The sequence below is a fragment of the Bufo gargarizans genome, chromosome 4 (assembly GCF_014858855.1).
Source record: "Bufo gargarizans isolate SCDJY-AF-19 chromosome 4, ASM1485885v1, whole genome shotgun sequence".
In the NCBI taxonomy this organism is placed as follows: domain Eukaryota; kingdom Metazoa; phylum Chordata; class Amphibia; order Anura; family Bufonidae; genus Bufo; species Bufo gargarizans.
In genome coordinates, this window is record NC_058083.1 from 263,585,483 (window position 1) to 263,611,733 (window position 26,251).

The 26,251-nt window shown below is 42.0% G+C and overlaps 1 protein-coding gene across 4 annotated transcripts in view; it reads left to right on the top strand.

Moving 5' to 3' along the window:
- Positions 1-25,329, top strand: part of KLHL32 (kelch like family member 32) — a 390,488-nt gene extending 365,159 nt beyond the window's left edge. For all 4 annotated transcript variants that reach the window (XM_044291884.1, XM_044291882.1, XM_044291881.1 and 1 more), the window contains exons 9-11: positions 5,279-5,471; positions 9,042-9,136; positions 24,478-25,329. In XM_044291884.1, coding sequence (XP_044147819.1) covers positions 5,279-5,471; positions 9,042-9,136; positions 24,478-24,639 — 450 coding nt within the window. In that variant the 3' untranslated portion in view covers positions 24,640-25,329. The remainder of the gene's footprint in view (positions 1-5,278; positions 5,472-9,041; positions 9,137-24,477) is intronic.
- Positions 25,330-26,251: the final 922 nt, after the last annotated feature.

A 26,251-nucleotide genomic window follows, 5' to 3' on the forward strand; every position in this document is an offset into this window, starting at 1 on the left:
TTTTCATGTGTTTTTTATGTTGAAAGTCAGGTGATTTAGGAAGACTTGCATTGTTACATGATGATTTTTGAATATATTTTTAATATAGTTATTAGTGATGATCGACCACCAAAGTATTCGGCATTAAGCTATCCTCTTAATGCTGTTGCCAAACCATTTTGATGGGGTATCCATAAATTTCTAACCTTTTTTTATGAACCAGACACCCTCTTGTCTTCCGAGCAGGGGGTGCCTGGTTGTCTCCCATTGACTTCCATTATATTAAATTGTATTCGAGCACCCAAATTATTCGGCCGAGCACTCCGAACAGGTATTCGGCCGAGCATGCTGGCTCATCACTAATAGTTATATACTAGACATATTTAGCTAAGGAAGAGATAAAAGACAACATAAAATCACATAAAGAGCAACACTAAATACAAATACACTGCATTTTCTGCATGTTTTGTTCCCTGGTAGTTAAAGGAAACACAACCCAACCCCATTTGTGAACCCAGTGTGTTTTCACAGCATGCATTTGGCGCTAATTCCTATTTTATCCCGTTTTAATGCGTTAATTATATATATTTTCATTGATGCCAGCAATATGAAGGCATGTTTTCTGCTTTAAATATATGAGCTCAAAGGGAACATCACAGCTATGTCTGTTTCCTCCGTTAATTGCATGGTATGCTATTGAAAGCACACATACAGTTAATAATTGAAACTTTTTAAAATGAGGATGGCTTCATGTTTGCGCACACCGCCTCATTTTTTTTTTTTTTACATTCTGCTGGCATATTGTTTACGGTGGGCTCTGGCAAACCACATCTGCTTGTACCCGCTCTGAATCTCAATTACTCTATCACTGAGCACTGGGGCACGGCTTTAAGCAAGGCCTTTGTGGAGAGTCAATAATGACTGCCATCTGCCACCGAGCACAGAGCTACCTGCTAGCAGACAGGCTGCGGTGACCTATGCTCCCCTATCACTGATTAGTATTCAAACACTGCCGTTTTAGCTGTGACCTTGCTCAAACCCCTGTGCCTCGCTGCTTGTGTAGTGCTTCACCTGGCAGGCATTGCAGTGGAGAAAAAGAATACTGTAATCAGGGGACAGAAGAATACTTTGCAAATCAGATGGCATTTTTATCTTCCTGCCTTGGGACTTTCCTGCTAACGATGTAAAATACACTGGTACCTTCCATTTCTCTGTTAGTTACTAGTATTATGGCCTTCATTCAACACAGGAGAAACCAGCAAGTTATTCGTGTCATTAATAGTCAAGTCATTTACATCTGATATGGATATTAAAAAGACACATTAAGGTGGTAGGAAAGATTTTACACTGCATTTACTGTAAATAAAAAGTTGGGTGCAAGTTTAGTGCTGTGGATAAAAAAAGTGCACTTTCAGGGGTATACGGTACTTACACATGCGCAGGGTCATACCTTCTCCATAAGTCAGGAGCATTCCCATTCTAAACACAAAATGTAAGCAAAACCCAAAGTCTGAATAGAGCTGTACACATTGGATTTCCTATTTTTGAGATTATAGCCACAGGGGGCAGAATATCTGCTCTGGATTTGCTGCATTCTGGCAACAATCTCCGCATACATGGGGATTCGGGGGCCAATTTGCTGCGGGTTTTCCTCTATGCATTGCAAAGGGAGAAATCTCTGGTGGCAGTCCACAGTATAAAGTGACATGCTGGCACAGCAGGCCAATTTATGCAGCAGTTTTTGTTTTGCAGTGTGTTGATGAGATTCCTAAAAATCTTCCATTTCCAGGTGGGCCGATGCCCAGGGGGCTGTCCAAGCCTTCCTCACTGCCCCTGGTTGGGTACATAGTGATCTGATACTCTCAGAATTAATTAATACTCATGCAGCTGGCTGGCAGAAGAAATTGCCCTCCTGGATTTAACTGCCGTATTTCGGACAGTGATAGAGTTGAATGTCGTGGCAGTATTTTGTGCTGCACTACAGTATTGCTGGCCCTGCCCTGCTTACTTATATTGGTCCTGCCTTCTGTCAATTTGGACCTGCTTACAACATGAGACCACTTTAAGGTCCCATTCACACAACCATGTTTTTGGTCCGCATCCAATTTTTTGTGGATTGGATGTGGACTCATTTCAATGGGTCCACAAAAAAAGGCAGACACCACACCATATGCTGTCTGCATCCGTATGTCTGTTTTATAGTCTCACAAAAACTATATAATATATTTCCATTTTGCGGACAAGAATTGGCATTGTTACAAAGGATCGGCAAAAAAACAGATGCAACATTTACATACGGTCGTGTGAATGCACACTTTTTTTCCAGGGCCATTTTAAGTTCCCAGTCCGCCCCAGCGTGGTACGGTAAAATACTGTGTATCTACCATGTGGGTACATATCCTAACAGGTACCTCCAATTATAAATGAAAAAATATACAGTATATACTGTGATATCTAAAGTACGTTCAGTGCTGCGGATTTGTGCATGCACATCCATGCATCCTCATCCTTTCTGAGCTTTAGAAACACAGACACCTCTGTGGTACACCCAAGCAACTGACTGAAATGCTCCAGCAGCACAGACACCTCTGCGGTACACCCGAGCTACTGACTGAGGGGCTCCAGCAGCACAGACACCTCTGCGGTACACCCGATTACATTAGAAGCAGCACATTGGGACTTGCTGCTGGCTATGGATGGCGAGGCATGTAAAGCACTGGAGACTTTGGTGCTGGAGCTCAGAGGGGAGGACTTGACTAGTCAAATACATGGCAAAGCTTATAGGACGTAATGCAGCATAGGAAGTTTCAATTAGAACTGGAGGTACGCTTTAAAAGGTACTTCATTGACAACATGGTGGATTATCACTTTACTAAGGCTGCATCACAGGCTGGCTGATGGTGCTGAGCCAGTACCGCATTTAGGACTATATCTACTATGTAGGCCTACATAAAGATACATCAGAGATCAGACAGTACAATGTACCATTGTGGATATAAAAAGTCTACACACCCCTGTTAAAATGTCAGGTTTCTGTGCTGTAAAAAATTGAGACAATGATAAATCATTTCAGAACTTTTTCCACCTTTAGGGTCCATTCACACGTCCGTTGTTTCTTTCCTGATCTGTTCCGTTTTTTGCGGAACAGATCTGGACCCATTCATTTTCAATGGGTCTTGAAAAAAATCGGACAGCACATTGTCTGATTTTTTTTTCAGGACCCATTGAAAATGAATGGGTCCAGATCTGTTCCGCAAAAAATGGAACAGATCAGGAAAGAAACAACGGATTTGTGAATGGACCCTTAATGTGACCTATAAACTGTACCACTCAATTGAAAAACAAACTGAAATATTTTAGGTAGAGGGAACAAAAAAAAAAAAAAAAAAATGACTAAAATAATGTGGTTGCATAAGTGTGCACACCCTCTTATAACTTGGGATGTAGCTGTGTTCACAATGAAGCAATCACATTCAGAATCATGTTTAATAGGAGTCAGAATATACCGGACATAATTTAAAGTGCCTATGATTAACCCCAAATAAAGTTCAGCTGCTCTAGTTGGTCTTTCCTGAAATGTTCTTAGTCGCATCACACAGCAAAAGCCATGGTCCACAGAAAGCCTCCAAAGCATCAGAGGGATCTTATTCTTAAAAGGTATCAGTCAGGAGAAGGGTACAAAAGAATTTCCAAGGCATTAGATATACCATGGAACACAGTGAAGACAGTCATCATCAAGTGGAGAAAATATGGCACAACAGTGACATTACCAAGAACTGGACGTCCCTCCGAAATTGATGAAAAGACCAGAAGAAAACTGGTCTGGGAGGCTACCAAGAGGCCTACAGCAACATTAAAGGAGCTGCAGGAATATCTGGCAAGTACTGGCTGTGTGGTACATGTGACAACAATCTCCTGTATTCTTCATATGTCTGGGCTATGGGGTAGAGTGGCAAGACGAAAGCCTTTTCTTACGAAGAAAAACATTCAAGCCAGGCTACATTTTGCAAAAACACATCTGAAGTCTCCAAAAAGCATGTGGGAAAAGGTGTTATGGTCTGATGAAACCAAGGTTGAACTTTTTGGCCATAATTCCAAAAGATATGTTTGGCGCAAAAACAACACTGCACATCACCAAAAGAATACCATTCCCACAGTGAAGCATGGTGGTGGCAGGATCATGCCAAGGGGCTGTTTTTCTTCAGCTGGAACTGGGGCCTTAGTTAAGCTAAAGGGAATTATGAACAGGTCCAAATACCAGTCAATATTGGCACAAAACCTTCAGGCTTCTGCTAGAAATCTGAACATGAAGAGGAACTTCATCTTTCAGCATGACAACGACCCAAAGCATACATCCAAATCAACAAAGGATTGGCTTCACCAGAAGAAGATTAAAGTTTTGGAATGGCCCAGCCGATTGAAAATCTGTGGGGTGATCTGAAGAGGGCTGTGCATAGAAGATGCCCTCGCAATCTGACAGATTTGGAGTGTTTTTGCAAAGAGACTGAGTGCTATAATAAATCAAAAGGTGCTTCAACAAATAATTAGTTTAAGGGTGTGCACACATATGCAACCATATTACTGTATTTTTATATTTTTCCTCCCTCTACCTAAAATATTTAAGTTTTTTTTTTTTTCAATTGTACAGTTTATAGGTCACATTAAAGGTGGAAAAAGTTCTGAAATGATTTATCTGTCTCCTTTTTTTACATCACAGAAACCTGACATTTTAACAGGGGTGTGTAGACTTTTTATATCAGCTCTAACTTGGCTAATAAAGAAATAAAATTTCACATTCATTAATTGTATGTTTGAGCACTACAATATATGGGGGAATTAAAGCACCTAAAGCAAGAAGTGTAGAGTTATCATTTAAAAAATCTGAAGCCTGTTCTAAAACGAACATTGGTAAAATATGCATCATGGGAATACATTATTTCCTATTCACTAATACTGCTCATCCAGCCTAGGAACATGTGTAAGAATAGTAACTAAGCACACAGTAATCATAGTAAAAATGGGATGATACTATAATAGTGCTAGGGGGAAGGCCAATTTGTAAAGAATATGACTATTTCCATTCGCTAATATTTCTTAGAACTGTAAAATACAGAGGCTCTAAAATATCCAATATTTTTTTTTAAATAAAGAACCACCATACTATATCTACACAGACTAATGTTGCTAGTAGTTTAGGAAATCCACGACAAGGTAGAGGATTTGAGTGAATCTTTTTACCGAGCATGTATTTGTCACCACTGCAGGATGCTAAAGCAATTGCTAATTTGTATTTTTCCAGAATAAGTGGATTAGTCGCAGCCCTATGCTGCAGAGAAGAGTTTACCATGCCATGGCAGCGGTCCAAAGGAAGCTTTATGCCCTGGGTGGAAATGATTTAGATTACAACAATGATCGGATTTTGGTGCGACACATAGATTCTTACAACATTGACACGGACCAGTGGACACGCTGCAGCTTCAACTTACTCACAGGTGGGTGCACCAATGATAATCTCTGTGACACCCCAGACAACCTGACTTATATAGTATGTACAGTCTTCTCATTAAATGTCTTATTGCTTTCAGTCAAGCTTCCCTTTGTATATTGTAGGTTAAATAGAACCTGTCAGGTTGAACATGCAGTGTAATCTGCCAGCAGCATGTTATAGCGCAGGAGGAGCTGAGCAGTTTCCTAAGAAGTCCAGTTGGCGGAGCTATTCAGTGATTGACAGCTGTCTGTGTGTCCATGCTTTTACAGAGAAGGCTGTCAGTCACTGAAAAGGGCCGCCCATGGACTGATAAATATAGAAAAAGCATGGATTTCAATCAGTGACTGCGCCCTCTTCGAAGTTTAACTGCACCCCGTCTCCCTTGTAATGGCGGTGCAGTGTAATGCTCACTTGAATGGGACGATCAGTTGTAATTACACTGCACTGCTGCTACGAGGGAGACGGCATGCAGGTAAGTGGGGGTTCGTATTATGGAATTCTGTTAAAGAGTTCCGTTAAAACTGAATATAATGGAATTTTAGGACGGAATGCAAAACAGAAGCCTTTAAGATTCTACAGGACTAGTGTTTCCGTCATCTGTAACAGAACAAAATTGAACCATTATTTGTGGCCATAGATATGTATCAGGGCGGAGCCAAACGGAATGCCTCTTAAAGGCTTCTGTTTTGCATTCAGTTTTGAAATTCCGTTAACTCTTATCCTGAGGACAGGTCATCTAGAGTTGCAAGAAAAAGTATGTGAACCCTTTGGAATGATATGGATTTCTGCACAAATTGGTCATAAAATGTGATCTGATCATCATCTAAGTCACAACAATAGACAATCACAGTCTGCTTAAACTAATAACACACAAAGAATTAAATGTTACCATGTTTTTATTGAACACACCATGTAAAGATGGCTGCAAGAGCACATTTTATGACCAATTTGTGCAGAAATCCATATCATTCCAAAGGGTTCACATACTTTTTCTTGCAACTGTATATTATACCACTGTACTATCCCTTTACTGCGTGTTTTGGATTGAGAACATTTTTAGTTGTTCACTTATCTAATACAACATCTAATCCAGGTATCAGCAACATTCTACACCCCAGCTGCTCTGAAACTGCAGCTCTCAGAATGCTCCATTTCTTTCTGCGGGAGTTACAAGAGTACTTGAGCAACTGTGCATGCTAGGAGTTGTAGTTTCCCAGCAGCTGAAGGTTGCTGACCGACAGACGATGATGTCACTGGAAAGAAGGAGCAGGCAAAATGAATATTTTTGCCCAATCCCTTTTTTCTCCTGGGAGATAAGCCACCATCAGAAATGTCTGGCAGCATCTTTCTCCATTCCCCTTATTGAATACACATGCATGTTGTGTATGAGTGAGTTGTGAGGGAGTGCAAGAGATAGCTGTTCGACTAACAGCTATTGAATGTGTATGGCCACCTTAAGGTAAATGCAGGTAAAGCTGGCATCGTCAGTACACTTTAATGAGTTTGTTCTGAAATAACAAATCCTGCAGTAAATCTAGTCTGCTGGTCTTAATTTTTTGGCAAAAAGTAGAGCCATACTTTTTTCCTGCCTCTCCCTCATGCATCCGTGCAATCCTTATTTTGATTAAAAAAGAAATACAGACAAGAGGCTTAAGGGGGTTGTCTGCGATCAAATGGTCTTTAAATTCCACCCCCTCCCCGGAACCAAGTGGTGGTATACAGATAACTATAGGTTCACATGGAGTTTTTTGGAGGAGGTTTTGAGGCAGATTTTCCTGCAGGTTTTTCAGCCAAAGCCAGAAGTGGATTCAGCAGGAAGAAGTCCTTCTTTTATATTTCTGATTCCTTTTAAATTTTCACTTCTGGCTTTGGCTTAAAAACCTGAAGGAAAATCTGCCTAAAAAAAAACATCCATGTGAACCTACCCTAAGCTGTATCCTTTCACAGGTCTGGCAGGGAGGAGTTGAAATTTAAAAAGCTATTCGATTTGTGGGCAGCCCCTTTAAACTCTAGCCTTGGAGGACTTGATTTATGAGGGAATACATTTTAGCCAATATGAAATGATAAAATGCCTCACTATAGGCTCATGCACACGACCGTATGTATTTTGCGAACTGCAAAAAATATGGATGACGCCCGTGTGCATTTTGCGGAACGGAGCAGCTGGCCCCTAATAGAACAGTACTATCCTTGTCCGTAATGCAGACAATAATAGGATAGGTTCATTTTTTTTGTGTAACGGAAATACAGACATACAGAAACGGAATGCACACGGAAATGAATGGTTCCACATACGTCCACAAAAAAACAAAAAAAAAAAAAAAAAAACACAGAATGGACACGGAAAAAAAAATACGTTCATGAGCCCTAACACTGCATTTTTGCCTTCTCTATAGGGGGAAAAAGTCTGAACAATTGCAAAACATTATGGGGGAGATTTATCAAAACTGGTGCAAAAGAAAACTAGCTTAGTTGCCCACCTTTTATTTTTTTTAGAGCTCCTTTACAAGATGTAAGGTGGAATCTGATTGTTCCTATGGGCAACTAAGGCTACTTTCACACTAGCGTTTCTATGTTCCGGTATTGAGATCCGTCATAGGTCTTAATACCGGAGAAAAGTGCTTCAGTTTTGTGCCAATTCATTATCAATGGGGACAAACTGCAACAATCTGGCACAATAGAAAACGTATCCGCCCCCCATTGACTTCAATGGTGTTCATGACAGATCCATCATGGCTATGACAACGATAGTACAACCGAATCCATTTATAACGGATACAGATGGTTGTATTATCAGTAACAGAAGCGTTTTTGCTGAGCCCTGCCGGGTCTATCAAAAACGCTGGTGTGAAAGTAGCCTAAGTCAGTTTTCCTTTGTATCACTTGATAAATTTCCCCCTGTGACAAAAAATACCATCCCCAAAATTGTTTGTAAAAAAAAAAAAGCACTGGTTGCAATAGTTTGAAAAGAATGCAAATCCCTTGGATAGTTCTAGATATTATTTTTTTATATTATGTTATTACAGTTCTTATACCACCTCATCAAAAAGTTAAAGATTTAAAGGGAACCTGTCACTGGGATTTTGTGTATAGAGCGTAGGACATGGGTTGCTAGATGGCCACTTGCACATCCATAATACCCAGTCCCCATAGCTCTGTGTGCTTTTATTGTGTAAAAAAAACGATTTAATACATATGCAAATTACTTGAGATGAGTCCTGTACGAGAGTCACGTACAGGACTCATCTCAGGTTAATTTGCATATTTATCAAATCGGTTTTTATATACAATAAAAGCACACAGAGCTATGGGAACTGGGTATTATGGATGTGCAAGTGGCCATCTAGCAACCCATGCCCTCAGCTCTATACACAAAATCCCGGTGACAGGTTCCCTTTAAGTAGCTTTTAAGGAACCAGAGAAGCAGCTTTCAAGTATGCCCATCACGTCATATAAAACGGCACTTTTGAACAAATTATCTCAGATAACACCATTTGCTCACATATTCAAATGTCAACATCTTATTGTAAATGTAATTATTAATATAGTTATTTTTATTATTATTGTTACATAGGGCAAAATGAGTCTGGAGTTGCTGTTCATAATGGAAGAATCTACTTGGTTGGTGGTTATTCTATTTGGACAAATGAACCTTTAGCATGTATACAGGTAAAATCTGTTTATGTCTTTTGTACATATCTTGCAGCACTGTACAATGATTCTGGTCACTCACAGAAGTCCCTCTACCCAATGAGTTTAACTTCCATATACACACTTAAAGTATAACTGTCGTATTTTTTTTTTTTGGGAGTATTGGATTGTGGTGATTAACCACTTAAGGACCACAGGTTTATACCCCCCTAGTGACCAGGCCCTTTTTTACAAATCGGCACTCCACAACTTTAGCGGTTTATTGCACGGTCATGCAACTTACCACCCAAATGAATTTTACCTCCTTTTCTTCTCACTAATGGAGCTTTCATTTGGTGGTATTTCATTGCTGCTGACATTTTTACTTTTTTTGTTATTAATCGAAATTTAACGATTTTTTTGCAAAAAAATGACATTTTTCACTTTCAGCTGTAAAATTTTGCAAAAAAAACGACATCCATATATACATTTTTCGCCAAATTTATTGTTCTACATGTCTTTGATAAAAAAAAAATGTTTGGGCAAAAAAAAAAATGGTTTGGGTAAAAGTTATAGCATTTGCAAACTATGGTACAAAAATGTGAATTTCCGCTTTTTGAAACAGCTCTGACTTTCTGAGCACCTGTCATGTTTCCTGAGGTTCTACAATGCCCAAACAGTAGAAAAACCCCACAAATGACCCCATTTCGGAAAGTAGACACCCTAAGGTATTCGCTGATGGGCATAGTGAGTTCATAGAACTTTTTATTTTTTGTCACAAGTTAGCGGAAAATGATGATGATTTTTATTTTTATTTTTTTTCTTACAAAGTCTCATATTCCACTAACTTGCGACAAAAAATAAAAAATTCTAAAAACTTGCCATGCCCCTCACGGAATACCTTGGGGTGTCTTCTTTCCAAAATGGGGTCACTTGTGGGGTAGTTATACTGCCCTGGCAATTTAGGGGCCCAAATGTGTGAGAAGAACTTTGCAATCAAAATGTGTAAAAAATGACCGGTGAAATCCAAAAGGTGCACTTTGGAATATGTGCCCCTTTGCCCACCTTGGCTGCAAAAAAGTGTCACACATCTGGTATCGCCGTACTCAGGAGAAGTTGGGGAATGTGTTTTGGGGTGTCATTTTACATATACCCATGCTGGGTGAGAGAAATATCTTGGTCAAATGCCAACTTTGTATAAAAAAATGGGAAAAGTTGTCTTCTGCCAAGATATTTCTCTCACCCAGCATGGGTATATGTAAAATGACACCCCAAAACACATTCCCCAACTTCTCCTGAGTACGGCGATACCAGATGTGTGACACTTTTTTGCAGCCAAGGTGGGCAAAGGGGCACATATTCCAAAGTGCACCTTTCAGATTTTGCAGGCCATTTTTTACACATTTTGATTGCAAGGTACTTCTCACACATTTGGGCCCCTAAATTGCCAGGGCAGTATAACTACCCCACAAGTGACCCCATTTTGGAAAGAAGACACCCCAAGGTATTCCGTGAGGGGCATGGCGAGTTCCTAGAATTTTTTATTTTTTGTCGCAAGTTAGTGGAATATGAGACTTTGTAAGGAAAAAAGAAAAAAAAAGAAAAATCATCATTTTCCGCTAACTTGTGACAAAAAATAAAAAATTCTAGGAACTCGCCGTGCCCCTCACGGAATACCTTGGGGTGTCTTCTTTCCAAAATGGGGTCACTTGTGGCGTAGTTATACTGCCCTGGCAATTTAGGGGCCCAAATGTGTAAGAAGTACCTTGCAATCAAAATCTGTAAAAAATGGCCGGTGAAATCCGAAAGGTGCACTTTGCAATATGTGCCCCTTTGCCCACCTTGGCAGCAAAAAAGTGTCACACATCTGGTATCGCCGTACTCAGGAGAAGTTGGGGAATGTGTTTTGGGGTGTCATTTTACATATACCCATGCTGGGTGAGAGAAATATCTTGGCAAAAGACAACTTTTCCCATTTTTTTATACAAAGTTGGCATTTGACCAAGATATTTTTCTCACCCAGCATGGGTATATGTAAAATGACACCCCAAAACACATTGCCCAACTTCTCCTGAGTACGGCGATACCACATGTGTGACACTTTTTTGCAGCCTAGATGCGCAAAGGGGCCCAAATTCCTTTTAGGAGGGCATTTTTAGACATTTGGATCCCAGACTTCTTCTCACACTTTCGGGCCCCTAAAAAGCCAGGGCAGTATAAATACCCCACATGTGACCCCACTTTGGAAAGAAGACACCCCAAGGTATTCAATGAGGGGCCTGGCGAGTTCCTAGAATTTTTTATTTTTTTGCATAAGGCCTCATGCACACGACAGTATTTTTTCACTGTCCGCAAAACGGGGTTCCGTTGGTCCGTGATCCGTGACCGTTTTTTCGTCCGTGGGTCTTCCTTGTTTTTTGGAGGATCCACGGACATGAAAAATGAAAAAAAAATCTAAGTCAAGTTTGCCATTGAAATGATAGGAAAAAACGGACACGGATCACGGACACGGATCACGGACACGGATGACAATCTTGTGTGCATCCGTGATTTTCACGGACCCATTGACTTGAATGGGTCCGTGAACCGTTGGCCGTGAAAAAAATAGGACAGGTCATATTTTTTTCACGGCCAGGAAAAACGGATCACGGATGCGGCTGCCAAACGGTGCAGTTTCCGATTTTTCCACGGACCCATTGAAAGTCAATGGGTCCGCAAAAAAAACGGAAAACGGCACAACGGCCACGGATGCACACAACGGTCGTGTGCATGAGGCCTAAGTTAGCGGATATTGATTTTTTTTTGTTTTTTTCCTCACAAAGTCTCACTTTCCGCTAACTTAGGACAAAAATTTCAATCTTTCATGGACTCAATATGCCCCTCACGGAATACCTTGGGGTGTCTTCTTTCCGAAATGGGGTCACATGTGGGGTATTTATACTGCCCTGGCTTTTTAGGGGCCCTAAAGCGTGAGAAGAAGTCTGGAATATAAATGTCTAAAAATGTTTACGCATTTGGATTCCGTGAGGGGTATGGTGCGTCCATGTGAGATTTTATTTTTTGACACAAGTTAGTGGAATATGAGACTTTGTAAGAAAAAACAAAAACAAACAAAAAATTTCCGCTAACTTGTGCCCAAAAAAATGTCTGAATGGAGCCTTACCAGGGGGGGGTGATCAATGACAGGGGGGTGATCAATGACAGGGGGGTGATCAATGACAGGGGGGTGATCACCCATATAGACTCCCTGATCACCCCCCTGTCACTGATCACCCCCCCTGTAAGGCTCCATTCAGACATCCGCATGATTTTTTACGGATCCATGGATACATGTATCGGATCCACAGAACGCATGCGGACGTCTGAATGGAGCCTTACAGGGGGGTTATCAATGACAGGGGGTGATCAGGGTAATCAGGGTGATCACCCCCCTGTCACTGATCACCCCCCCTGTAAAGCTCCATTCAGACATCCGCATGATTTTTTACGGATCCATGGATACATGGATCGGATCCACAAAACGCATGCGGACGTCTGAATGGAGCCTTACAGGGGGGTTATCAATGACAGGGGGTGATCAGGGTAATCAGGGTGATCACCCCCCTGTCACTGATCACCCCCCCTGTAAAGCTCCATTCAGACATCCGCATGATATTTTACGGATCCATGGATACATGTATCGGATCCACAGAACGCATGCGGACGTCTGAATGGAGCCTTACAGGGGGGTTATCAATGACAGGGGGTGATCAGGGTAATCAGGGTGATCACCCCCCTGTCACTGATCACCCCCCCTGTAAGGCTCCATTCAGACATCCGCATGATTTTTTACGGATCCATGGATACATGGATCGGATCCACAAAACGCATGCGGACGTCTGAATGGAGCCTTACAGGGGGGTTATCAATGACAGGGGGTGATCAGGGTAATCAGGGTGATCACCCCCCTGTCACTGATCACCCCCCCTGTAAGGCTCCATTCAGACATCCGCATGTGTTTTGTGGATCCGATCCATGTATCCATGGATCCGTAAAAAATCATGCGGATGTCTGAATGGAGCCTTACAGGGGGGGTGATCAATGACAGGGGGTGATCAGGGAGTGTATATGGGTGATCACCCGCCTGTCATTGATCACCCCCCTGTCATTGATCACCCCCCTGTAAGGCTCCATTCAGACATCCGCATGATTTTTTACGGATCCATGGATCGGATGCACAAAACGCATGCTGACGTCTGAATGGAGCCTTACAGGGGGGTTATCAATGACAGGGGGTGATCAGGGTAATCACCCCCCTGTCACTGATCACCCCCCCTGTAAGGCTCCATTCAGACATCCGCATGATTTTTTACGGATCCATGGATCCATGGATCGGATCCACAAAACGCATGCTGACGTCTGAATGGAGCCTTACAGGGGGGTTATCAATGACAGGGGGTGATCAGGGTAATCACCCCCCTGTCACTGATCACCCCCCCTGTAAGGCTCCATTCAGACATCCGCATGATTTTTTACGGATCCATGGATCGGATCCACAAAACGCATGCGGACGTCTGAATGGAGCCTTACAGGGGGGTTATCAATGACAGGGGGTGATCAGGGTAATCAGGGTGATCACCCCCCTGTCACTGATCACCCCCCCTGTAAGGCTCCATTCAGACATCCGCATGATTTTTTACGGATCCATGGATCGGATCCACAAAACGCATGCTGACGTCTGAATGGAGCCTTACAGGGGGGTTATCAATGACAGGGGGTGATCAGGGTAATCACCCCCCTGTCACTGATCACCCCCCCTGTAAGGCTCCATTCAGACATCCGCATGATTTTTTACGGATCCATGGATCGGATCCACAAAACGCATGCGGACGTCTGAATGGAGCCTTACAGGGGGGTTATCAATGACAGGGGGGTGATCAGGGAGTGTATATGGGTGATCACCCGCCTGTCATTGATCACCCCCTGTAAGGCTCCATTCAGACGTCCGCATGTGTTTTGCGGATCCGATCCATGTATCCATGGATCCGTAAAAATCATGCGGACGTCTGAATGGAGCCTTACAGGGAAGTGATCAATGACAGGGGGTGATCAGGGAGTGTATATGGGTGATCACCCGCCTGTCATTGATCACCCCCCTGTAAGGCTCCATTCAGACGTCCGTATGCTTTTTGCGGATCCGATCCATGTATCCGTGGATCCGTAAAAATCATACGGACGTCTGAACGGAGCCTGACAGGGGGGGTGATCAATGACAGGGCGGTGATCAATGACAGGGGGGTGATCAGGGAGTTTATATGGGGTGATCAGGGGTTTATAAGGGGTTAATAAGTGACGGGGGGGGGGGTGTAGTGTAGTGTTTGGTGCGACTGTACTGACCTACCTGAGTCCTCTGGTGGTCGATCCTAACAAAAGGGACCACCAGAGGACCAGGTAGGAGGTATATTAGACGCTGTTATGAAAACAGCGTCTAATATACCTGTTAGGGGTTAAAAAATTCGGATCTCCAGCCTGCCAGCGAGCGATCGCCGCTGGCAGGCTGGAGATCCACTCGCTTACCTTCCGTTCCTGTGAGCGCGCGCGCCTGTGTGCGCGCGTTCACAGGAAATCTCGGCTCACGCGAGATGACGCCAATCGGCGTTAGTGTGACCTGGCAGCGCCGCAGCATTGACGCCTTTCGGCGTTAGTGTGACGGCAGAAGGTTAATATCTCCTTGGTGGCCCTATTTCAACTTTTCACTGTGTATTCAATTACCCCTTAATTCCACAGTTTTGTTCCCTGTACTGCTTACTTTTACCTGTGCTTAAAATAGGGTTGCTATGCAGGGTCCGTCTATCTGTAGAAGGACGAGGATGCAGAAGCACGTAGCATGCAAGGTCAGATTACTGACAGCCAGGGACTGTAAGTAAATGATTAAAGCCAGGTCCTCCCCAGCAGCTGATAACAGTGCCTGGGCTGTGTGCACTTCTCCCTGTCCCTGCGCTTGGCAGACACTCCCTCACTCAGCAGACTGGGACAATGCAGAGCCGAAGCAGCGCAGACGAGGGAAAAAAGATCTGCCGTCTGCTCAGTGTATGGCCTCATGCACACGACCGTAGTGTGCACCCGTGGCCGTTGTTCCGTGATTTTCTGCGGACCCATTGACTTTCAATGGGTCTGTTGAAAACTGGGAAAATGCACCGTTTGTCATCCGCCTCCGTGATCCGTGTATCCTGTCCGTCAAAAAAATATGACCTGCCCTATTTTTTTGACGGACAACGGTTCACATACCCATTCAAGTCAATGGGTCCGTGAAAGAACATGGAGGCACACAAGATTGCCATCCGTGTCCGTAGGCTACTATAGCACAGACGGATACGCAGATCCATCTGCATACAGCTTTTTCAGAGCAGTATATTCTAACACAGAGGCTGTATATTCTAACACCATGGTGATGGGGACGCTTCAAGTTAGAATATACTAAGAACTGTGTACATGACTGCCCCTGCTGCCTGGCAGCATCGGATCTCTTACAGAGGGCTGTGATCCGCACAATTAACCCCTCAGGTGCAGCACCTGAAGGGGTTAATTGTGCGCATCATAGCCCCCTGTAAGAGATCAGGTGCTGCCAGGCAGGAGGCAGACCCCCTTCCCTCCCCTGTATTAATTTCATTGGTGGCCAGTGCGGCCTCCCCCCCCCCCCCCAATCATTGGTGGCAGCGGAGAGTTCCGATCGGAGTCCCAGTTTAATCGCTGGGGCTCTAATCGGTAACCATGGCAACTTTTAGAAGCATTATACTTACCTGCGCTGTCTGTGACCGGCCGGGCGCTCCTCCTACTGGTAAATGACAGGTCTGTGCTATAAGCAATGCGCTGCACAGACCTTTCACTTACCAGCAGGAGGAGCGCCCGGCCGGTCACAGACAGCGCCTGGCAGCACCTGATCTCTTACAGGGGGCTATGATATGCACAATTAACCCCTCAGGTGCAGTCATGTCCACAGTTCTTAGTATATTCTAACTTGAAGCGTCCCCATCACCATGGGAACACCTCTGTGTTAGAATATACTGTTGGATCTGAGTTTTCACGATGTAACTCAAATCCGATGGTATATTCTAACAGAGGCGTTCCCATGGTGATGCACCATATTGTGTCAACGTCAAACGGATCCGTCCCTATTGACTTGCATTGTAAGTCAGGACGGATCCATTTGGCTCCGCACGGCCAGGCGGATACCAAAACTACTTTTCTTTTTACTTTCCTTCATGTCTGGTGATCCTCCAAAAATCACGTAAGACACACGGAAGAAAAAACGGACACGGATCACCGGAACCCCGTTTTGTGGACCGTTAAAAAATACTGTTGTGTGCATGAGGCCTAATAGTAACTGATTCTAGAATATCATGTTGTTAGTAACTACATATATGAAAATTTAAATTAGGGTCTAAATGTGACAGTTGCTTTGAAGTGCATCTGTCAGCAGACTGTTGCATGTGTGCTTGGCAGCTAAAGGCATCTGTGTTGGTCCCATGTTCATATGCAATGAGCCTCTAAGAGCAATGGGGGCGTTGTCATTACACCTAGAAGCTCCTCATTATTTGTAAATGCTGTACCCAGTGCATTTAAATTGACGGTGTCAGGCAGTAAAAACATCATCATTGCTTGGCCCTGTCAATCAAAATTGAGAGGGTGTGGCCGTTGCAGCAAAAGCAACTACATGTAAGAGCAACATCACGGTTGCTCCTAGAGGCTCATTTGCGTATATAAAAACCTCATCTTTCTCAGCAATATGGGTACATATGAACATGGGAGCAACACAGATATCTTCAGCTGCCAAGTGCACATGCAACAGGTCAGCCAGTTTCACAGCTACAAATCAGCTGAGGCCCTTTAAAGGGGTTCTTCAGGAATTAAGAAAATGAAAATACTTAAATATTACTTTATTATAAATATATTCCAAAATACCTTACACTAGTTATAATGGCTCATTTTGTAGGAGAGCAATCATTAGGAGAAATAAAATGGCAGCTGTCCTATTAGTACACACAGAACCTGTCCTAATCACACAGGAGGACAAGTTACCTCACAACACTGAGCCAAAGAGCTGCCTCATCCTCCTCTCCTACTTGTCAGGGATTATGATCCTGACTAATGATAAGAACTTTAGCTGAATCTCTGTAGGAATGGAGTTCATGAAGGGACATGAAGTACAGAGAGGAGGGTAGGGGGTGATGCCAACGAGCAGCAGCACTTGTATGCAGTCTCCATTACCACAGCCTGTCCTGTCCATCCTCTCTGTACTTCATGTCTTCTCATGAACTCCATTCATGCTGAGAATTATGTATCATCATCTGTATTTAGGATCATAATCCCTGACCGGTAGGAGAGGAGGATGAGGCAGCTCTTTAGCTCAGTGTTGTGAAGTAACTTGTCCTCCTGTGTGATTAGGACAGGTTTTGTGTGTACTAATAGGACGGCTGCCATTTTATTTTTTCTAATGATTGCTTCCTAGACAAAATGAGCAATTATAACTAACTGAAGGTATTTAGGAATATATTTATAATAAAGTAAAGTAATTTTTAAGTATTTCCATTTTCTTAATTCCCGGAGAACCCCTTTAACATGTGTGGAATAGTATTGTATTTGTTCGGCCAATTACCACATGGTACTACTGCACATTTTATTGCAAATTGCTGAAGTTTTACAATTCGGTTTTTGGGCACAACGGCTTCTACAGGTAAAAAAAAAAATTTGCAAGCAGCGTGTCCGAAAACTGCCCAGCAAAGCTGCAGAAATGGGGTAATTGCCGCCATGGCACAAAAGAGAACAACACCATTTATTGTGCATTTCATAATTCCATATGGACTTACAGCAGACAGTAAAAAAAAACAAAAAAAAAAACAACACACTGCAACAAACGTGCCATTTTTACTATTTATGAAACCACACTGAAGGCAGATTCATACGTAGATTTTTAGTGGCCATTTTTCAGTCCTGATGTGGTGTTTTTCGAATATACATAGTTCTTTTTTAGTGCTTTTTTTTTGGGGGGGGGGGGGGGGGGGGGATAAAAACGCCAGCTCCAGAGTTTAGCTGAAAGTGTATGGAAAATAAAATAAGGACAGGACATACAAAAAAAAAATTTGTTTGCTACTGGCGTACTTTTCAATTTGCTTAATTTTTTTTTTTTATGCAGGATGTTGAAATTATGGAATTTTTTTCTGGCATTTTCTATCCTCTCTGTAGGGAAAAACGGCCTGAAAAAAGTCACAAAAAGTGCATAAAAACACTTGTAGTATGGAAGAAACTGCAAACTGTTTCTATGGCATTTTTAGTGCACAAAAACTAAATTTTTATAAGAGACCAGTCATAACCTGTCAGTATGTTTTTGAAATGAAGGCTTTAACCGCTTGCCGCACACCTAAAGCCGAAAGGCGTCATTGCTGCGGCGCTCTCAGGCTACACTAACACGGAATGGCGTCATCTCGCGAGAGGCGAGATTTCCTATGAACGCGCGCACACAGGCACGCGCGTTCACAGGATCGGAAGGTAAGCGAGTGGATCTGCAGTCTGCCAGCGGCGATCGTTCGCTGGCGGGCTGTAGATGCGATTTTTTTAACCCCTAACAGGTATATTAGACGCTGTTTTGATAACAGCGTCTAATATACCTGCTACCTGGTCCTCTGGTGGTCCCTTTTGCTTGGATTGACCACCAGAGGACACAGGCAGCTCTGTAAAGTAGCACTAACCACCACTACACTACACCCCCCTGTCACTTATTAACCCCTGATCACCCCATATAGACTCCCTGATCACCCCCCTGTCATTGATCCCCCCCTGTAAGGCTCCATTCAGACGGCCATATGTTTTTTACGGATCCACGGATACATGGATTGGATCCGCAAAACACATACGGACGTCTGAATAGAGCCTTACAGGGGGGTGATCACCCCATATAGACTCCCTGATCACCCCCCTGTCATTGATCACCTCAAGTCTCATATTCCACTAACTTGTGTCAAAAAATAAAATCTCACATGAACTCACCGTACCCCTCACGGAATCCAAATGTCTAAAAATTTTTAGACATTTATATTCCAGACTTCTTCTCACGCTTTAGGGCCCCTAAAATGCCAGGGCAGTATAAATACCCCACATGTGACCCCATTTCGGAAAGAAGACACCCCAAGGTATTCGCTGAGGGGCATATTGAGTCCATGAAAGATTGAAATTTTTGTCCCAAGTTAGCGGAAAGGGAGACTTTGTGAGAAAAAAATAAATAAAATAAAAATCAATTTCCGCTAACTTGTGCCAAAAAAAAAAAAAATTCTATGAACTCGCCATGCCCCTCATTGAATACCTTAGGGTGTCTTCTTTCCAAAATGGGGTCACATGTGGGGTATTTATACTGCCCTGGCATTTTAGGGGCCCTAAAGCGTGAGAAAGTCTGGGATCCAAATGTCTAAAAATGCCCTCCTAAAAGGAATTTGGGCCCCTTTGCGCATCTAGGCTGCAAAAAAGTGTCACACATCTGGTATCGCCGTACTCAGGAGAAGTTGGGCAATGTGTTTTGGGGTGTTATTTTACATATACCCATGCTGGGTGAGATAAATATCTCGGCAAAAGACAACTTTTCCCATTTTTTTTATACAAAGTTGGCATTTGACCGAGATATTTATCTCACCCAGCATGGGTATATGTAAAATGACACCCCAAAACACATTGCCGACCTTCTCCTGAGTACGGCGATACCAGATGTGACACTTTTTTGCATCCTAGGTGGGCAAAGGGGCCCAAATTCCAAAGAGCACCTTTAGGATTTCACAGGTCATTTTTTACACATTTTGATTTCAAACTACTTCCCACACATTAGGGCCCCTAAATTGCCAGGGCGGTATAACTACCCCACAAGTGACCCCATTTTGGAAAGAAGACACCCCAAGGTATTTTGTGATAGGCATAGTGAGTTCATGGAAGTTTTTTATTTTTTGTCACAAGTTAGTGGAATATGAGACTTTGTAAGGAAAAAAAAATATTAAAAAAAATCATTATTTTCCGCTAACTTGTGACATAAAAAAGTTTTATGAACTCACTATGCCCATCAGTGAATACCTTAGGGTGTCTACTTTCCGAAATGAGGTCATTTGTGGGTTTTTTCTACTGTCTGGGCATTGTAGAACCTCAGGAAACATGACAGGTGCTCAGAAAGTCAGAGCTGCTTCAAAAAGCGGAAATTCACATTTTTGTACCATAGTTTGTAAACGCTATAGCTTTTACCCAAACCTTTTTTTTTTTTTTTTTACCCAAACATTTTTATTTATCAAAGACATGTAGAACAATACATTTAGAGAAAAATTTATATATGGATGTCGTTTAAAAAAAAAATTATTTACAACTGAAAGTGAAAAATGTCATTTTTTTGCAAAAGTTTCGTTAAATTTCGATTAATAACAAAAAAAGTTAAAATGTCAGCAGCAATGAAATACCACCAAATGAAAGCTCTATTAGTGAGAAGAAAAGGAGTTAAAATTCATTTGGGTGGTAAGTTGCATGACCGAGCAATAAACTGTTAAAGTTGTGGAATGCAGATTTGTAAAAAAGGGCCTGGTCACTAGGGGGGTACAAACCTGTGGTCCTCAAGTGGTTAACAGAGCATTGGTGGAAGCCAACAAAATCAGGGAGAACATCCTGATTCCTTGCAGAGGTTTTCCATGGTAATCACTGCCCACTACACTGTAAGAGTGTACAGCTATAACACGCATTAGATATAAATATTGGTATATAACAGTAGTAGGGAATAGAAAGAAATCAGAACAAATCGCTTGTTAGTGATGTGCATTTGCCATTCTGGAAGAAATATGTACAGTATGTGTGCAGTACATGTCAATCACTGAGGCTGAGTGGCAATCAGGAGGACAATTTCCTTACTGAAGCCCAGTGTTATGACTCAGTGGACAGGCTTCATTTCAAACGCTGGTCCTCTCTTCTTCTTTCCAAGTTCATTCCTGTATTTTCGAGTGATTGAACGTTAACACTTTTGCAGAACAGCAGTGATCAGACTGAATGATTTTTTCGCTTATAACCTGTGTTAGCTGTCATTGTTTTTGGCCAGCAACCTCATCTCAGCTAAGGGCGATCCAGTCAAGTGGGGCAGACTGCATTTATAGTCAGGTTAAAAGAAATCTGAACTTTATGTAAATTTACATGAAGAAAACAACCCATACTGGCTGGAGAAAAATGAGATGAGGCTTTTTATTTTTTGCATTCGGTATATTTCATCAAGTAACTATAAGTCATTGGTTTTAATATGAATGGACATCATACTTTATCTACTGAATAATTACTATAACAAATAAGAGCCCACTACTAATCAACATATACTCTATATCGTGGATCACGTTCACTGACCTACATAAATATAGTAGTGCAATGCATAAACTGCTAAATCCTACTACATACTTAGCAGAATCTCTTCTGAAGCCACCAGGTATGGAAAGTTCATGGTTTTGGCTAATATATGTACATACTTGTTCTCACATGTGCAAGGTGATAGAAAAGGGGACACAGCTGGCTAAATATATAGCAAAGCCAACCCAAATTTTTTTTTTTAATAACATATAGAGATACGGATATAGAAATTGTCGGCAGATAAGAACCATTTGGCCCATCTAGTCTGCCCAATATACTGAATACTATGAATAGCCCCTGGCCCTATCTTATATGAAGGATGGCCTTATGCCTATCCCATGCATGCCTAAACTCCTCCACTGTATTTGCAGCTACCACTTCTGCAGGAAGGCTATTCCATGCACCCACTACTCTCTCAGTAAAGTAATACTTCCTGATATTACTTTTAAACCTTTGCCCCTCTAATTTAAAACTATGTCCTCTTGTAGCAGTTTTTCTTCTTTTAAATATTCTCTCCTCTTTTACCTTGTTGATTCCCTTTATGTATTTAAAAGTTTCTATCATATCCCCTCTGTCTCGTCTTTCTTCCAAGCTATTCATGTTAAGGTCCTTTAATCTTTCCTGGCAAGTTTTATCCTGCAATCCATGTACTAGTTTAGTAGCTCTTCTCTGAACTCTCTCCAAAGTATCAATATCCTTCTGGAGATATGGTCTCCAGTACTGAGCACAATACTCCAAATGAGGTCTCACTAGTGCTCTGTAGAGCGGCATGAGCACCTCCCTCTTTCTACTGGTAATGCCTCTCCCTATACACCCAAGCATTCTGCTAGCATTTCCTGCTGCTCTATGACATTGTCTGCCTAACTTTAAGTCCTCTGAAATAATGATCCCTAAATCCCTTTCCTCAGATACTGAGGTTAGGACTGTATCACAGATTTTATATTCTGCTCTTGGGTTTTTACGCCCCAGGTGCATTATCTTGCACTTATCAACATTAAATTTTAGTTGCCAGCTTTTTGACCATTCCTCTAGTTTTCCTAAATCCTTTTCCATTTGGCGTATCCCTCCAGGAACAGCAACCCTGTTACAAATCTTTGTGTCATCAGCAAAAAGACACACCTTACCATCAAGGCCTTCTGCAATTTCACTGACAAAGATATTAAACAATATGGGTCCCAGAACAGATCCCTGGTCTGAATATACTCCATTGACTACAACCCTCTGTTGTCTGTCTCTCAGCCACTGCCTAATCCATTCAACAATATGGGAGACCAAGCCCAAAGACTGCAATTTATTGATAAGCCTTCTATGTGGGACAGTATCAAAAGCTTTACTAAAGTCTAGATAAGCGATGTCTACTGCACCTCCGCCATCTATTTTAGTCACCCAATCAAAAAAATCAATAAGATTAGTTTGACATGATCTCCCTGAAGTAAACCCATGCTGTTTTTCATCTTTCAATCCATGGGATTTTAGATGGTCCACAATCCTCTCCTTAAGTATGGTTTCCATTAGTTTCCCCACTATTGTTGCCCGATTCCTCCCTACTACCTTTCTTGTGAATGGGCACAACATTTGCTAATTTCCAATCTTCTGGGACGACTCCTGTTACCAGTGAGTCGTTAAATAAATCTGTTAATGGTTTTGCTAGTTCACCGCTGAGCTCTTTTAATAGCTTTGGCTGTATCCCATCAGGCCCCTGTGAGTTATTTGTATTAATTTTAGACAGCTGACTTATAACCTCTTCCTCTGTAAAGACACATGCATCAACAGATTTATTAGTCTTTCTTCCTAACTGAGGTCCCTTTCCTTTGCAAAAACTGAACAGAAGTATTAATTGAGGCAGTCTGCTAGTTCTTTATCTTCTCCCATATACCTTCCTTCTTTTTTTTTTTTTTTATTTGGCAATTCCTTGTTTTAGTTTTCTTTTTTCATTTATGTATCTGAAGAATGTCTTATCGCCTTTTTTCACTGACTGAGCTAATTTCTCTTCTGCCTGTGCTTTAGGAGCTCTTATAACTTGTTTGGCCTCTCTCTGCCTAATCTTATAAATTTGCCTGTCATCCTCTTTTTTTTTATTTTTTATTCCTAAATGCTATTTTTTTGTTTTTAATGATTTTGGCCACTTCTGCTGAGTACCACAGTGGTCTCTTCCTTTTACTGACAAGTCTAATGCAATTTTCTGTTGCCTTCAATAGTGCCACTTTTAACTAGTCCCATTTCTCCTGGACTCCATTGAAACTGTTCCAATCTGATAGGGTCTCGTATACCACTAATCTAATTTTAGAAAAGTCAGTTTTTCTAAAATCTAAAACTTTTGTTTTTGTGTGGTGTGAATCAGTCACTGTACTTATAGTAAACCACACTGACTGGTGATCACTAGATCCCACGCTTTCCCCTACAGTAATTTCAGATACCAAATTCCCATTTGTGAATACTAAATCTAAAATGGCCTCCTTCCGGGTTGGCTCCTCAACTACTTGCTGTAGAGATAATCCCAGTAGGGAATTTGGAATATCTGTATTCCTGGCAGAACTAGCTATTTTGGTTTTCCAGTTTACATCAGGACGATTAAAGTCTCCCATAAGGATAACTTCCCCTTTCATTGTCATTTTAGCTATTTCCTTAACTAGTAGATCATCTAATTCTTTGACTTGGCTAGGTGGTCTATATATCACACCTACACGAGTTACCTTATGATTATCAAGCTGCAAGATAACCCAAACTGACGCTAAATTGGTCTCGCTAACTTGTATTAAATTAGATTTTATGCTATCTTTCACATACAGGGCCACCCCTCCCCCTTCTTGCCTTCTCTGTCTTTCCTATATAGAGAGAACCTTGGTATTGTTATATCCCAGTCATTACTTCCATCGAACCACGTCTCAGTAACAGCCACTAAATCTATATTCTCAGATGCCATTATAGCCTCAAGTTCATTGATCTTATGCAAGTTCATCTGATTAACTTGAATTACATTTTTCTCTTCATTTTAGGTGCTGGACGTTAGCAGAGAAGGCAAAGAAGAAGTGTTCTATGGGCCTACACTGCCATTCGCCTCTAATGGGATAGCAACATGCTTCCTGCCTGCACCGTACTTTACATGTCCCAATTTGCAGACTTTGCAGGTTCCACATCATAGAATAGGCACAATGTAAAGAATTTATTTACATAGAATCAAGAAATTAACACAACATACGTTATATTATTGTGGGCGAATGATATAGCTAAATAATAAAAACACAAGGTTGGTGCCATTCATATATGTTCTATACATAGCTATATATCTGTAACCCCCTGTGCTGGCTGAGAAATCACTCTACTGCCATAAGCATCAATATATAGTCAGGGCAGGGTATCATTGTGCCTGGAAAACTTCTGTACAGTACTGCAAATGATTACTCACAGCATTATGACGCAAAGGCAACAGTGACTATGCAAAAGGCTACTTTCTCACTAGAGTGAAGGTGTCATTGCTAGACCAATATGCTCCAGTCACTAGTGTCTGTACACTTTCACACTAAGAACAAAACAAATGGTTAAAGGGCAATACACAATGATAAGAATTTAAACATATGCAACTGACTGGATGTATGTGATAAGCAAAAGGGAATGTCAACCATAAAAGATCACTGTAATTTTATGATATGTAAATAATTTTCCATATCGTTCCGTTCTAAGCCATGGTGTGGAACATTGCAATGACTTTCATATTGAAGAGATGGGACAAATATAAAAGGAACTGTGATAAAAAAATGAAGTTTGCGTATTTCCAACCCATCAACTTTGCTGCTAATAAGTTACTGAACAGCGAACCTAAGTGCAAATAAATAAAAACCATTGTTCAACAAGAAGACATAGATGTCATCCATCTTGTATCAGATCATTTCACAGAGGTGAATTTTAAGATCTACATATGTATGTTGTAATGCCATGTGCTATGGCAGTGGGTGTGCAACCGTGTTAGGTTACATGCACTCGACTGTTGTGTGTTTTGCGGTCCGCAAAACACGGATGGCGTCCATGTGCGTTCCGCAATTTGCGGAACAGCACAGACAGCCATTATTGTAACTGCCTATTCTTGTCTGCAAAACGGACAAGAATAGGACAGGTTATATTTTTTCTGCGGCCCACGGAATAGAGCAACCTATGCGGACAGCACACGGAGTGCTGTCCGCATCTTTTGCGGCCCAATTGAAGTGAATGGGTGCCACTCTGATGTTGACCAAAACAACGGTCATGTGCATGGCATGTAGCCTTAGGTTGAGTTCACACCAGTTATTTGATCAGTTACGTGAGCCAAAATCAATACTGAAGCCTACTCCGAGATCAGGTGTAATAGAAAGATCTGCACCTCTTCTGTGTTTTTGACCCGCACTTGGTTTTGGTTCGCAAAAACTGATGGAAATAACTGATCAAATAACTGAATTGTGAACTTAGCCTTAGGCCGAATGCACACGGCCGTGTTCCGCTGCCAAGAGCGGTCCGTGGTATGCCAGGCTGGATTTCTGTTCAGAGCAGGAGCGCACGGCGTCATTGGTTGCTATGACGCCATGCGCTTTATTCCGCCGCTGCTGTACAGTAATACACTCGTATAGTGTATTACTGTACAGAAGCGGCGTCATGAAGCGCACGGCGTCATAGCAACCAATGACGCCGTGCGCTCCTGCTCTGAACAGAAATCCAGCCCGGCATACCACGGACCGCTCTCTGCTGCGGAACACAGCCATGTGCATTCGGCCTTAACCAACAGATTTGACTTTGGGCTAC